Source organism: Anticarsia gemmatalis, chromosome 7 (genome assembly GCF_050436995.1).
Source record: "Anticarsia gemmatalis isolate Benzon Research Colony breed Stoneville strain chromosome 7, ilAntGemm2 primary, whole genome shotgun sequence".
NCBI classification, from domain to species: Eukaryota; Metazoa; Arthropoda; class Insecta; order Lepidoptera; family Erebidae; genus Anticarsia; species Anticarsia gemmatalis.
In genome coordinates this window covers 7945860-7962344 of record NC_134751.1, presented here as the reverse complement: position 1 = coordinate 7962344, position 16485 = coordinate 7945860, and the positions used below count along the sequence as shown (strand labels likewise).

The window sequence follows — 16485 nt, the reverse complement described above, 5'->3', positions numbered from 1 at the left end:
TATTATTTTTCAATCATGTATTTTTGTTATTCGAATGTCACAAATTAAATACTGATATAAATATATATAAAATTTAATTTTAAATGCAACATTGAAAGTGATTGAGTCATGACATGAATTGAGAGTAAAGTTTATAGTGTTACTAAATAGTGAATTAAGAATGTTGATAAATCCGGATATTATTATGATAGTGAAGATTTTATTTGTTGTTGGTATTGTTGCCATTATTGGTGATGACTGTATATATGAATGTTGTTAACAGATTTGATACGCAAACAAATTTAAACAGCACACACTAAATTATACAGTACTATTGGATATACAATGAAAGTGTGGTTCCCTTCTAATCTACAAGAACTCACACGTTGATAAAATATAAAATTAGCGTAAATCAGTATTAATCAAAATCACTGTATGTATGACACATGCTCGATGCTGACATTTCGGAACTTAAATGAAGTACAACGTTGCAGTGATTCGTGAATCTGTGTTAAATAAGTTGTAAATATGTATAATATATAGTTTGGTGTAAGCATCACAGCTATGGTTAGTGTGAGTATGTTGTTGTTTTATGTTTTACTATGTTGATGTAATGTGACGCATGTCGATACTAAATACTTTTATGTTTGTACTTTGTATGCACTTACATTATTGTTTATTTTAATGGGTTCTGTAGATTTTTGTTTCTTTCATCTTCCTGATTATTTTGATTTATTTATTTCATAATGAACTTGGCATGTGTTATTGTTTTATAATTGTATCAAATATAATGTCGTCATCCCGAAAAAATATTATTTATGAAAACGTATTTTAATAATTCATCAGACTGCTGCTGAGAACTGAATTAAATGTAAAATAAGAGAATCGATGGTTGTTATATAAAATATTCATATGTATTCAAATATTTTTCAACAGTGCTCGTTTGTAGTAATTTATTATTACGAGACCTGACATAGCCACCACAAAATAGTGAGAATACGTCATAAATGACGAATTAAGATAGCAATACTTTTCTAACTAGTACTAGAAAAAACACAGCCATGATGTTAACATCAGTTAATTAATAGGACTGCTTACGAAGGATTTGAAAATATTATATTGTCATTGTAAGTAAATGTGAATCTTAAATCGTGATGTATCGCTAAATAGAGACTAATATAATATATAGTATGATATGTGTTACTAAGGTCTGCGGAACCCTTTAATATTACAATAAATTAACGAATTAAATATAACAATGCAATGTATGATATATAATTATATATATTTTTAAAAAGTATAGTTTTCGATGTCTTGCACATATTGGAGATTAAACAGTACATAATGGTGAAATATATAAATGTATTGATGTCAGTCCATCACACTTTAGTCTTGTTGAAATATGCACTATGTGAATGTGTAGGTTGGTCAGTTTGTACATAATAGTTAATATAATCTAACAAATCAACCTATATCTTTATCAATGCGTGTTCGACGAGTAAGGTACAGTGTTCGCTGGACAGATGTCAATGAATCGGCCTCTATCTTCACTTGTTTGCCACTACTAATAGGAAAGAGTATATATTATGGAATGTACGAAGCTGTGTTCCCTCATAGATAAGCTCCAATTAGTTGTTCTAAACTAAGTTACGACTAGTGGTTATTGTTACTACATCTGCACACGCACAATCATACGTTATGTACTATAATATTGATATAATGTTACCTGCCGAAATATTGCAATAGGCATACCATTTCATATATTTTATTGTGTACAGTTTTTATGTACTCGAGCGTAGCGATGTCGCTGTATTTATATTTATTTTAGTTACGAGATGTGTTCATGCGGGCATTCTATGACATGCCTAGATTATAGAAGTATATTGTTCTGTAGATATCGGAGCCCGGCTAGGTGTATGATAGATTGCGTGGACATGTTTTGCTATTAACACAAATATTGCATAAGTCGAGGTGTAGTTGGATAATGTGCGTTTTGTTGATCTCATTTGTTACGGACGTGTAGCTCAATATGTAGGCGATTGTAACATAAAGTTTATTTGAAACATGCGAATGTACCTATACTTTAAGATATAATAAAATAGTTATTGTATATATTTTCGAATGGAGATTTTTTATAAATAATACAATATAATTCAGTTCGAGGGTGTATGAAGTTTCAGTGTCAACTAGGTCGATTTAAACCGCATTGTAAATATTATTTTATTTTAGATGACATGTGATAATGCATTCAGACGTTTATAACATAAATGGTGTACAATAAAATTTTTATGATTGCGTTGACATGGATTTTGTGTATAAAATTGATATTGTAAAAATTAACTTGAATACGTTGTTCCAAGATTGACGGTTCGAACATAAATAAATAACTTTTACACAAAATACTATTTTATTTATACACATCTTTACTTCGAGTGTCGTTTTCATGTATCGGGGAATTAATGTTTATTACTCTAACGTTTTATGGTTGTATAAGACTGATGATTTTATTTATCGAATTGTATATTTTGAAGAATTTCGACGTGGACATATTGCTTGTCGCAATAACTGTTCTTGTAAGTATATCAGAAAATTGAGTCAATGCCATTTTTGTTGTTAAATTTTTAGATAACTTAATATCATACTACCAGATAGCCTATCCAGAGCTTTTAAACTCTGTCAACTCTATCATATTAGGTGTCATTTCATATTGTTCAGCAATGAACATGAAATCCATGGTAATACTGCAGCACTGACTATTCTAAAGGGTTGAAACAAACTACAGTTTGGTTTGGTTAAAAAAGTATGCCTTTTTATTCTTTCAAATAGTCTTCATCTAAATTTTATAAGAACATTGGACACAATGAAGCTTTTTTACCGATAAATAAGTATAAATAATTTCATATTCACATAAATCTTATTTATACATACATTACATTTATTTTTAATATCAGTCCTCTCAAAAGGTCCATTCTCTCCCTGCAAATTAAATTTTATTATTTACACAGCGATAGGGATTCGCATCTACCGTACATACATACATCAACAATTAACAATTAATAGAGACTATTTACAAAATATATTTCCACAAACACTCACACGATCATTCTTCACCGTTTGCACACACCTATTTTCACATTCACACCATTTGGCATATGGATGGCGGCACGTCACTAGCAGATATCGTCCCAGGCGAGCCACCAGGGCGCTCGGCAGTCCTCGCGCTTCCGCCGCCGGCGCTCGGCGCGGTCCGAGCGCTTTTTCACGAAGCGGATGTTGTAGGGGTCCTCGGCCAGCTCCGGGTAGCGGGCCACGTCGTGCACGTACTCGCCCTCGTAGCCCGCCACCTGCCCCGCCTTCTGGATCTCGTCCACCTCGGCCGCCGACCAGTCCAGCGAGCCGCCCAGGCCGCTGCGCAGCGCCTCGCGCTCGCGGTGCCACGCCTTGCGCACGGCCGCCACGCGCGCGTGGTGCAGCAGGCGCTGCCGCTCGCGCTCCGCACTAGTGCCGTACCGTAGATTCACTATGCTCGTTTTGCCGTGGATTTTGACGTCTGCGTATGAACGTCCGCCCTCAGCTATTTCGTGGAACGTCACGTTCAGTTTGCCTTGCATCCGTTTCAATTGCTGTTTGTCGTCAGCGGCGCGCCAAGTGTCTTCCTTCACGAAGTAGAATACGTCCTGTTGATCTCCGTGCACGACGAAAGAGAACGGCAGTAGATGAGATCGGTTGAACACTGATGTGTACACGTCGCGATAGATGGCGTTCGCGGATGGCACTGTAGTGACCACGGCGCGACCTCGAGAGTTTCTCGACACGAGAATGCCCCGTCCGAAAGGTGGCTCGGAATCGGAGCCGATGCGTTTAGGTGCTAGATTGAGAGCATCAGTCTTGAGAGCTGACATAGCCGGTATGGAGAGACTTCTAAAGTCAGCTATTCTCTTGTTGGACATATGTGATAAGAAGCCAGATTCGATGGTGACCGTTGGAAGCAGTGACATTGCAGAGGGTAGACCGGGGCTGCTATCTGCCGGTGCGGTGCCCCATACGGGCCGACCACGAGGGATGCTCGGTAGTACAGAGCCACCAGGCAACTCGTCGGGGTAGAGTTGCGGCGCCAGGCTCTTCGTGTCGTACCCAAGCAGGTTCAGCCATGACAGATGATCTGTTGAGAAAAATAAGTTAAATTAATAAATACGTTATGACATGACGCTTACAAATGAATAGAATGCAGAACTACAGGTATCTTTGTAATTAAGTTTTATCTTATGAAAGATTCTTACCTGTTGGCTTCTTGTTCTGTGGCCTCACATTGATAGGGTCGTTTCCGTTGAACCTGTATAGGTGTAATTGAGTTGGATTGTGTATCCTTTCGATCAGATTTTCCCATAGCGGAGACATCCATTGTCCTATTAAAGGATCATAAACTTTTCCATTCGCCATGTGCACCAACGACGTAACTTGATCTAGGAGTCCGCCACAGAAATCCACCGGGAGGTATAAATATGGATTTGAATCATATACGATGTGACCGTATGGTGACCTCATGATTTCTCTGATACCTTCTCCGTATTGATTGAAAATCATTACTGGTGTTCCACATTGATCAGTGGCGATGTAATATTTGTGTCGAGCGACCTAGAACAATTAATAAATATTTAAAAACCTGCTCCGATTTATTTACTCAATTTATGAAAAGACAAATCAGCGATTTATACCTGTGTGTAGATTAGGTGTCCTCGGTCATCATATACTAAAGTCATGAACCTATTTTCTCGTGGCGAATAAATGTGACTAACTTCATGTGGCTTTTCTTTGTTTGTGTAGAAGAATTGCGTCACGTTACCAAAGTTGTCCTTTCGAGTAGATAGTCTGAAAAAAGTCACAGTAGATTAAATTCTCTTGAAATAAGATTATCGTGTGACATGAAGATTTTTGTTATAAAAATTATTGACTTACCTGTCAAGATGATCATAGAAGTATCGCACATCGAATCTTCCACGTTTGGTAGCTCTAATCAAAAGACCCTTTGAATTGTATTGGAATCTCTCCTCTCTTGCGTTTTGGGACACAAGGCCGCGACTGTCATATCTGTATTGTCCTTCACCAAATTTGACGATGCGATCCATGTCATTATATTCCATTGGAATAGTATTTCCTCTGTATGTCAATGATAGCATATTACCGTTGTCGTCATATCTGAAGCCCCATGGTTCTTGCGCTTCTAGACCTGTAAGCTGGCCATCACAGTCCCACGTGTAGTTCTTAACATTGGTGTAAGTGTTTACTCCGACATTTCTTGTATGAGTTCGCGTTTGAGAAATTCTACCGTGTTTGTCGTACGAGAATTCCATTCTGAATACTTCCATCCTGTGAATGTTCACTGTTACTTCTCTTTCCAAGAATTGATCATTTAGTACACGTGAGAACATAGCAATTCCATCATAAACGGACGTCTCATTCCACTTTTGTTTAGATACAGTAAACTGTCCCAGAACTTCAGGAGCACCAGTTTTACTGTTGTACATTATGTGGTGAGGAATGAGCGTTTGTCCACCTATCCGGCCTTGCACGGATGTAATTCTGTAATTGTTATCATATTCGTAAATAATCTTGGCATTGCTCAGACCAGTTTTAGCGCCATAATCGAGCCTTTCTTCGGTCAGGAGACCCCCGACGTAGGTTGATTCCCATCGATAGTCCACGTCACGGTCTACATGTAATATTTCTGAGGGCAGTCCACTTGTTTCTGCATAGTGTATTTGAGTCTGTCCATCACCATGAACCACTTCAGATACTTTATTAGTTGTGAAATAACGGTAGACCACTCGCGCTCCGTCACCCGGGAATACTGTTTGCAGTAGTTCTCCTGTATGAGAGTAATGTTGTAGATATTTCTTTGAAGAACCGGGTGGAGTGTACGTGACTCTTAAGAATCCAATTGACGGTTGTACGCTGAAGGAATGGTTTGATCCGGATGGCAAAATAACATGGGTTAAGCCGCCATCGTCATCGTACTTGTACTTGAAACTTCTTTGACTGGCCAAACTTATTTTAGAGACCAAGTTGCCTTCATTGTAATAAATGAATTTGGTTCCATCTTGTGGACTGGTGATTTCTGATAACATTCCATGAGGATCATAGCTATAACTTTCCTCACTTTCACCCCATTTCCAGCCATTAATTCTATTAAATCTGTCGTATGAAATATTAAGCGGTACTCCAGCACCATGAGGATTGAACGACAGTGGAAGTCCAGCGACATCGTAAGATATTGTGAATAATGGATTTCTGTCAGCGTTAAAGAAAGTTTCTCGGCTCTTGAATTGATCAAACTCGATGATGAGTACTCTGGAATCATTGACCCATATCTCCCTGTTAAGTGTTTGTTGAGGGTTCCTTACGTCACCAACTAAGGTGTATAGAGAATACATGTTGTTGATTAATCCGTCTCCGTAAGTCGTAGTTTGATGTGACCACATGTGCAGCATTTCAGCTTCAATGGGTAATGCTGCTTCTAAAAGTGGGTGTTTAGCAGCTGCAATGCTTTCAAGTTTTCCTCCCCAAGGAGTATCAAGGAGCAGAGTGTTGTTGGAATAAATGCGGCCCTCGGTTATTTGTTTACCATTATTGATTGTAATCTGCTTGAAAGATTGTCCGTGCAGAACATATTCACATTTCTTAGCTACGCCAACTGGTATTGTGCTTGCCGGATTTGATACAGTTACAGCTAATCCATAATTTTTAGCAAGACCAGATGTGATATGAACTTGTTCACCGGATGGCATAATTATTTTAGTCACTCTTCCCAATTCGTCATAATTGTAGATGACAGTATCTCCAGCCTGACAAGTTAATAACATTATTAGAAATTATGATCAGGCCAAGTTAAAATAAAAAACATTCACTCAAACTTCATAACATAGGTTATTATATTGTTAATCTAATTGAACTTACCCCGGATCTGCTATTGAGTAATCCTGTATTAGCATCGTAATCAAATTCTATTTCGGTGGCACCTTTCTCTGCTATCTTCGTGAGGTAACCGATTCCGGATATTTTCAATTCAAGCTTGTGATCTTGTGTGTTTTCGATAGAACTAACAATGTTGCTGTAATCTCTTAGTAGCTGTATTTTGTTTCCGGATGCATCAGTTACTGTTGATAGTTTTCCAAAGCTTGTATTTTTCGAATATAAGAATGAATATCTCGTTTTCCCTGATGTCAAATCTTTTGTGGTTATGTGCTGCCCGTAGCGATTAAATACATATATTTCGGAGGTTGGAGGGTATGGTATTCTGAATTCTCCATTTTCGTCATGACTTGGCAAATAATGTTTCAATGCTAGAATATGAAGAGATCCTGAAAGAAAGAAAAATGTTAATCAGTATAATGATAATCTTCATAAAACGGAAAGGATATCATAGGTAATCGTGGTCCGCCAAAAATAAACTAGTTATTACAATTATGTTGAGTAAGTGTACCTTGATCCACGACATTTAGGACTCCATCCGGGGTAACGGCAAGTGCAGATATAGTTTGGAATTTAGCATTAGATGACAACAACGTTTCCGTGCTAGTGGGTGGTTCATCGCCAGCTGCCACGCTCAGTTTGCAAGGGCAGCCAGCACCTTCATCACGACCATTTGTTGGTATCACAGTAGCAGATACAGACGAATTGCATTCACAACTTAATTCCTTTAGGTTTTCAAGAATCTTCCCAGCGAAATGCATAATTTTACCAGAGGGGTCAATCGACTTTATTGTATTTGTTTTCTTAGAATCAGCTTCAGCAACGTATAAAATCCCGCTTGGAGCAAAAGAGATAGCCAAAATTGTGCCCAAGTTAGAATCTTCTCTAATATCTGTGTTTGTCTTATTCGTTGTCTTGGCAATAGGTTTTCCGTCACTACCCAGGCGGCAATGTGAAGGTTGACCGGCCACAACTTTAATTTTCATATCAACTGTTAATTTCAGTATGATCCTGTCGTCTATGAAATATAGAGATCCATCCAAAGGTGACAAAGCTACCCCGGTTGGCCATTGTAATTGAGCTTCATATGGCGGTATAGCTCCACGGCAAGGAACAGGTGCCCAGTGGTTGTGATGGCCGTGGTGACCAACAAGAGTATGGATTATGCCATTTGGATCGACTGCTCTTATGTTTGTTCCATCAGCGATATACATCGTTCTATCAGCCGCAATCGCCAGACCTAAAATGATTAATATTTTGTTAGTCTATTGTATCACATTATTTCATACATATTTCATAGAGCTACTTTTAGTTGACAATGCTGCTTACCTTTAGGATGTGCTAACTTGGCTTTGATAGCGGGTCCTTCATCGCCGCAATTGGAATCGTCTCCAGGAACACAGCGGTCTCCGTTGCCAACTACGGGTTCTGAATTAGTCGCTGGATCTCGTACTTTCTCTAGCGCTATTACTCTGCGAACTTGGTGTCTTTCCGAATCTGATATGTAAAGATATCCATCCGCAGGCGATATACACATATAGTATTGATATGCTACTTGAGTTGTCCTGGAAATAAATATTTTTATTTTAATATTAAATTTTTATTACACTGTTATGATTTTAAACTTTAAAGTTTGGTTTCATAATTTGTTAATACTAAGTACTTACTGTAGTTGAAGTACAGTTGTGACGACTCCCTCAGGAGTGATACGGCGAACCAGGTTGAAATCTCCAACGTACAGCGATCCATCTGGTCCAGAAGTCAGTGCCGTTGGGGTTAATAAACGAGAGTCAGCGGCTTTTCCATTACAATGATCCGGGCATTCTAGAGCTCGTTGAAGACCAGTGCCCATAACCACCTTTAAGAAAAGAAAATGCCATATAAGTTTTAAGTTGTCCGACTTGTAGTAGAAGTTTTCTTATTAATTTATTATATGATGCCTTGTTTTAAGTCAAGTACTCCTTTTTACCTGAACAGTTCGAGGATATTGTTTTAAGTGAAGTAAAGCACCATCGCCTTTTTGCAATATCCCTTCATGGAAGTTATAGTGGTGGTGTATGTCCAGTCCCCATCCTCCAATGTCTGAGATATCGACGTCGAAACCAGCAAGAGTGGCCGTTTGCGTCTCCCAAACAGTCGAAGCACATGAGGTGTACTCATAACCTATTGATATCTTGGCTTGAGCCTCACCATACACCTGAAATTATATGTTACTTGTTATGTTGTGAAAGACTCCACATAATAATTTATGGTAGTTATTATCTTCGAACCAGAAAAAACATAATTAAGGCAGGGTCGACATTAATGCGTATTTTACCTTTTGCTTGTAGACATTCCTCTTGTTCCACGCAAAGATATGTGTTAAATCGGGGTCAGCTTCATACGTATGAGTGTGTAACGAACCCTCAATTTCGACTCGAACGTGCACACGAATCAGCGAGGCCGGTACTATTTTGCGGGTGAGTTGTACATGAACACATGAGAGGTAACCAGCTGATTGAGACGATCGGTACGTCAGTTTTACCAAAGAACCAGGGATGCCGATAGACTCGCTGACGATCTGTAATATAGACAAACAAGAGATTATAATTTCACTTCGGAATTTGTACACTGGCCAATATACATATAAGCGTATTAATACACGACGATAGTGACCGGTTAAGCATTAAAATTGGAGCAAAATAAAACGATTATTATTCAAATAGATGTTAACCTGAGCTTCCGGATAGATTACAGTAGTGGTGGTAGCCGACGAAGCTGCTGGTGAAGCTAGAGGCGGCACTGCCACAACTTCAGGTCGAAGCCGTTCATGATCATGTGCAGCGCAAGGCGGAGTTTCTGCCTCCCACCATTGTGGTATCGGCGCCCAGCTCACCCGAGGTGGAGCCCTTTTAATTGTACACGATTGCATATGAATAAACAGCAGAAAGTGGTTCTAAAATCTTTTTGCCTCGTTGAATGGGGAGCAAAAATTTACAAAAACGTTCATCTGTTGTCAGCGCCTCTGGCACTAAGAGAGTAGGTATGTGCGAATATCAGCTATATAGCGGGTGGAATTGGGGCATGGGGCTATAGCACCCTAGCCAATTTACCGCCTCTAGCGATGAAGTTTGCCTGACTACACACTACCCCAACATAAACATTGCAATCGACTGCCTGCTTATAAAAAATATTCAAATTAGGTATACGGATATACTGGCCCTTGTATTGTATCGACGTTTAAATATAAAATATACAATACATGTTAATATCTATCTAACTATATCACCACACATCTAAAGCATTCGTTCATGTGATTGTCAAAGGCCTCTCGGGCGGCTTGAACAACTTTGACACTAGGTTGACCACTAACCATACGACAAACAAACAAACATGTGATTATCCGTTATAAGATTGGCCCCTAATGATATTACGAGAAGTGATGGGGTGCTTTATCAAATTACTGTGATCCAGGCACTCTCTAAGGCGTAATATTAAAAAGACTATTTGTCATAAATAAAGAAAGTTAATGCTAGCATATACACAAAAATATTTTCTTCATAAAATTATTTTGTTATTTTTCATTTTCTATACCTGGGTGTAGGTACTTTGACGTTATCATCGCTTAGTTCCATCTGTACTGGCGGCAACACTACTATCTGGTTCCAAGGAACGAAGACAGTTTTCCTCAGTGGCTTGAACGGTGATCGCTGGAACTGCAGGGTCACAGCGCCTCCTCCATTCACCAACACGTCAAACCTAAATGATGAAGTCTTATTAGATACTTTTATGGATTCATGGTAGTTTTCCCGTTTTCCCGACCAAAGTAGTTAATAAATCCTAAATATTTTTAGGTACGTTATTCAAAAGGTAACGCGTTAAAACGATCCGTGATTAAAGAGCCACGGAAATAGATAGCATTTTAGTTATTTACCTACGCAGGTCGGTTACGCAGTACGCACGTACTAGAAAAGTATATAATGCCTTCGAATTATGCCCAGTTATTGTTTGTAGGTGGGTTACAAAGTAAACTTATAAAATATCCACGGACATTACGTCGTGCTTTGTGATAGAAAAACAATTTTTGAAAAAGACGGAAAATCCATATCCAAGGACAATATCGGAACGAATGTACTCAGTTGTTTTATTTCAGTATTTTGTATTTTTCTCCACATCAAAACGCTGTAAGTATATTTTTATGTCACGTTTTCCTTCTTTCATTACTTACTTTCACCAAGAGTGTGTTATTAGATCGTTTTAGCTAGGGGTTAACTTTAATGATCAGCACCTTTTATAAAAGGAAAAAGTGTTTTTTTTCCTCCCCGGTATAATAATTATAATAAATGCTTCGTGGCGAAGTTAATGTTTCTAACGGTTCTGGATTTAATTCCAATTAAACTTGAAACAACCGCGTTTATTTTAATTATCCTCATACTAAGCTCACTCCCAAGTTTCTTGCGGCTCTGTTCTAAGTAGGTACACGTTTTCACGATAGGTAACTGATATTCACGTGTCGTAATCGACTTTTGGAGAAGAAAATTAACAAGGAAAATATCTAATAACATAAGAGGTTCAAAGAGTTGATTGTTAGCCCAAAGTTATGGATTTAAAATTATCTAAATTACGTACCTATAATTATTATTTTGTATACGCCATAATATATCAAGAGAATAGTGTTGAAATAGATGTTTGCTACGTAATGACTAAGGTACTTTCTAAACTTCGCGTCAAGCTTGGCGCAATGTTATTACATTTACTTTTTAAATAAAAATTAGTTATGCTTTTCCCATCGCTTGACCAATAAAAATACGTGTTGACGTAAACACTATTACCGAGTTACGGTAATTGATTTTTAAAAGCTCAAACGTGACGCGTTATTCGATTACATGTTCACATGATACTGGTTTGGTTCCGCCGCGTAATTCAATTTCATACTTGATGCCTTTCGTTGTACGTGTAAGGAATACCGAATCACCGTGTCCGAACATTAATGACGACCTCACATCAAAACAAATGTTTGTATTGGTATTTGTTCAAATATCTATCTATCACGCGATATTCAATTTTCTCCGACATAACTATAGTACCATGACTCAAGATCGTCGTGACTAATACGATTTTCCTATTTCTTCACGTAATAAATTTTTCACTTAAAGCGTCATTTGAGTCGGTCATTATCTCATGCCGTATAAAAAAATACATTTTTATTTTCGTTCTTATGTTTACGTTGGAACGACACGGACTTACACATAGTGCTTCACATTACTGAGATTTATGTTGCTTTTATTGAAATAATTGCTTCGTGGGATATTTGCGGTTAAATGTTCATTGAGCAAATTAAATGTCCAACATGTTGGATGTATAAATGTAAGACTGACTCTTCCAAAATAAAGAGCTGATTACAAACAATTTTGTGTTTTTATCTGAAACTCTATGGCCAATTATGGTAAGTTCACTGTTCACTGGGGTTACTATGGTAATTTTCAGCTGTGCCGAATAAATATATTATTATAATTACTTTCAGCCTATTAGTTATACCACCGGAAGCAATACGATTTTTAATAATAACGTTTATTGATAATTTGTCTCGGCTTTAAAACTATCGGCAGTTTGAAACAGTTCGCCCGTTACGTTGGTGAATTATAGAACATTAACAACCAACACAATTGAAAAATTATATGAAAAAATGTCTGTATTCTGTAAATGCATTTTCAACACATAGCCCACTAAATCTATTTAATTTGTCTCGATTTCTAAAAGCTAATAAATAAATCTTACGTTTATATTATGAGGAAGATTTGTCATTGATTTCGACAAAAGAGTTTCAATTTAAAGCGTTTCGTTATTATAATAAGGCTTGGCTATCTACATTTTCAAAGATCTAAAAGGATTAAAATAACTTGGTCGATAAGCGAAGTAACTTTTCTGAGTAGTCCAAGTACTTGAGGTAGTCAACGCTTATTTTCGTATTCTAAACGAATTGAGATTAAATCAGCAAAGGAAAAAAGCTGTCGATAATATCTGAATTGTATATCTTCTTTCGTGCGCACCGTTTTATGATTTTATTTTATAAAAAAGGTTGAACCTGTCTGAAAAGGCTGAAAACATATAAATTATTTATACATATCATTGTCACTAACAATATATAAGTGGCGACAATTTATTAAGCTTACCAATACACACAGTACATCAAACAAAGTTTAAGAACATCGTCTGTACACTCGTAATATAGCCATTGATTGTACAAGATCCACCACCGAGACAGTACATTTGTTCGCTACTAACCATCCACCCTGTCTGGTGAGTGTGAATCCGAAGCGAGCCTCCCGATCCACGGAGACTCTGATGCCGATGATGCCGAGGCCCTGGGGCGAGACCACCTGCCCTCGCATCACGGACACGCGGCTGCACAGATCAGCTCATGAGTGAAGGTCGCGTGACACAGCACACGGCATGGGGCGATACGATTCACACATCTCATTTTAAGCTCTGACTAAGATCTAACATACTGGCTTATTTCAGTAAAATGTTACAAAACAAAAAAACTTGATTTAGATGTAACAATTGCATATTAGACGTATGTGTATTATAAAGTTATAATCGACTAATATGACAACGATATTTGAAAACTGTATTGTTATGCAAAAGATTTACGTTTTCAATTAGTTTCATTCAACATGTATTACCAACAGAAATAGGAAAAGTTGCTAAAATGAATACGTCTAACTTCAATTTCAAATGACATATTGATCTAATAACAATATTGTGTGAAACGTATCGCCCGATGCACACCTTCGATCATAAAACTTTGAGCGAGGTCTCGTGCTATGCTCCATATTTCATAGTGTAAACGCTGTGAGAGTGAAGTAAAGTATGAAAATAATATCGAAAAACAAAATAAATAAGAAGTCTTAGCATTGCACATTCTCGTATTAGGATCAGCTAAGTATCTAGGACACATTTCAGTTTACATTCCAATTTGCAGACATTATCTGATCTATCAAAAAGCAATATTTTAGTTTTACATCGAAGTAAGTATTTATAGTAACGTAAACGGAAATCTACCTAGAAAGGTATGTATGCATGTAACAGCTGCCACACAAACCATAGTCAATCAATTTTGTTATAATACTTCATGTTCAAATGTTCGGTTATACATCATGAAGATTGAAATTGGTGCAAGTTAAAATCGCGGAACAATTAATTGAGTTAATAATTAGAAATCGACTCAATGATTAAAGTAAATAGCTTTTAAAATGTCTGCCAGTTATAAGTTTAATTAAAAATATGAAACTAGAACAATATTATCGATCAAAGTGTAAGTGGAAACATTACATTCATCATTTTCCCGGAAGGCGTGCTAATTAGCCGTGCTATAAACTATCTTATATCCGTCTCACTGACACAGTTTATATATGACTCCAGAATTTCTTAAGATTTAGAACACTGAAATGAGTTTTCTATTTATATAGGTACATTATATGTTCTTAAAAGTAGTTATCGTGATATGGTTAACAAGTTATTATGGGACTAAAATGATATAAGCTTGTATTTTCTACTGGTATTCTATACATATGAATCGGTGATAACTAAATTTGTTGTCTTTTAAAAAGAATCTGCCATGGTAACCTACTTAGGTATGTATGAAAAATAATGTGTGTATGTGTGCTAAAAACAGTAAATGTTCTTTTTAAGTACGTGTTACCGGTCAGGTGAATTACGACTTAGTAGGTATATATATTTAAAAATATATAATAAATTGAATACAGTAAATAAATATAGCGGTAAATATAATAAAAAAATATTATTTTAACTACAATACATTACTTAATACACGATTATTATTAGTGTTGCAATATATTAGATTGGTAATAAACCTGTTAAAGAAGATAAATCTGAAAAGAGGACACAGTGGGTTATTATTATTGCTAGTAACAAATCATATAAGCATCATTTGTTGGTCGGCATAATTAAATGTCAGAATGATTGTTAATACGATAAAAATAGATTTTTAACATATCAATTCAGTGCTTTAAGAATTGTACTGCCCAGTTGATACAAAATGCGGAAGATTCACATAAAAAATGCTGTATAATGTTAGTGATAGGGCAGACATTTCTGAAAGCTATAAAATAAATACAGAGAACGTTCGTTGCACCAATTTCAAAGTGTAATAAAATGTCGTAAATGACTGATAAATGGAAGCGATGGTAGTAATGTACAATGTCGACAACTCTGCTATCATCTCGCTGTGAAGTAGTAGGAATACATTCAAATAACTTGTGTTTTGGTTAGTTACAAAGGGTGAGGATCTAAACACATAAAGAGCTCGGGCGAAGGGTAGGGGGTTGGTTAACAGATGAAAGACGCAGACAAAGGGTAAGGAACACATAAAAGGGTAAGTTTATTTGAAGCTAAATTTGCGTGTTCGCTGAAATTTTGCTCAATTGATAATATACAATTCGCGTCTCGATTTGTATATTTTACAAGCCCTACGCCTAACGATTGTGTTTAAAACGTTTTGCGTGAAAGCGTAAATGATTTTCCTAAGTTTCATATAGTATAACAAAATTATTCCATAGTATATATGTGAACTATAATATAAGCACAGTAGACGAGACAAATAAACAGTACAAAATACATCTGTGACTGCGGCAAATCATATTCGAATAGATAGACACGGCGCTCGCGGACGCTCGCTTGTTTTATGTTTACGTTCGTTACGTAGCAAGGATTTTGTCGCAGTCACACGAAAACATTCAAGACAAACATACAGATGTTACATACACATAGAGAATGAAACGAATACACAAAGGATTGAACGAAAAGTGAAAAAGCATCTGGCACCAGTCGCGTGTCAGTTGTGGGACACGCGAAGGTCGCCGGCATCACACTCATATGCAGGAGTCGCAACAAAAGGGAAGAGGTGAACAGATACTGAACACTGAGGGGCGAGGGCGGGCTGACTGACACTTACCATGGTGTAAAGGAATTCCAGAACTCGCTAGGAGTGGCGGACACACGGCGGCACAGGGACACAGAAAGACAGGACAGATTACTACACAGATACCTACATCCCTCAGTGCAACCCCACCCCGGTTTTGCAACCGCTCCGGCCGATTGCACTCGTCTATATTGGTTACCTTGCGTTTTAACACTGATTTTCCCGATCAAAATGTTTCGAATTACTAATTGATTCACAGACGAAGCCCGTTTGCATTAGAACAGCACCACCACTATTGATCGATAGAAAATGCATCATTATATTCGAATAAATTTAGAAGATGATCTTTTACAAGGTTGCACCAAAGATTACATGTAAAGAGTAAACATGCTGGATGGTGAATGCATGAAGGAACCCCGTCGTGTGTTTCGTTAACAAGGTCTGATGAAACAAATGCCAGAACGCAATATAACCACTCTAGACTTTTGAACTTAAATAAAATAGTGAAGCGGCTCGTGTTTTAATGCAAACAAACTTTTAGAGGCGCTTTTGCATATTAAGCGAGGTGGGTTGACTACTTTTATTATTCAGTTTTGCTTTGTCTTATTTATTTT

The 16485-nt window shown here is 37.2% G+C and overlaps 1 protein-coding gene across 6 annotated transcripts in view; it reads right to left on the bottom strand.

The window, feature by feature from the left end:
• Nucleotides 1–2767: 2767 nt before the first annotated feature.
• Ten-a (Teneurin-a transmembrane protein) overlaps nucleotides 2768–16485 on the bottom strand; it is a 258111-nt gene continuing 244393 nt past the window's right edge. For 4 of the 6 annotated variants that reach the window (XM_076116852.1, XM_076116854.1, XM_076116855.1 and 1 more), the window contains 14 exons: nucleotides 15905–15931; nucleotides 13213–13332; nucleotides 10522–10686; nucleotides 9662–9836; nucleotides 9266–9508; nucleotides 8918–9145; nucleotides 8616–8806; nucleotides 8278–8513; nucleotides 7460–8188; nucleotides 6934–7337; nucleotides 4936–6821; nucleotides 4695–4848; nucleotides 4260–4614; nucleotides 2768–4141 (listed from right to left, as the gene is read on the bottom strand). In XM_076116852.1, the coding sequence (XP_075972967.1) occupies nucleotides 3150–4141; nucleotides 4260–4614; nucleotides 4695–4848; nucleotides 4936–6821; nucleotides 6934–7337; nucleotides 7460–8188; nucleotides 8278–8513; nucleotides 8616–8806; nucleotides 8918–9145; nucleotides 9266–9508; nucleotides 9662–9836; nucleotides 10522–10686; nucleotides 13213–13332; nucleotides 15905–15931 (5905 nt within the window). In that variant the 3' untranslated portion in view covers nucleotides 2768–3149. The remainder of the gene's footprint in view (nucleotides 4142–4259; nucleotides 4615–4694; nucleotides 4849–4935; nucleotides 6822–6933; nucleotides 7338–7459; nucleotides 8189–8277; nucleotides 8514–8615; nucleotides 8807–8917; nucleotides 9146–9265; nucleotides 9509–9661; nucleotides 9837–10521; nucleotides 10687–13212; nucleotides 13333–15904; nucleotides 15932–16485) is intronic. The other 2 variants (XM_076116853.1, XM_076116856.1) reach the window with 1 other exon arrangement.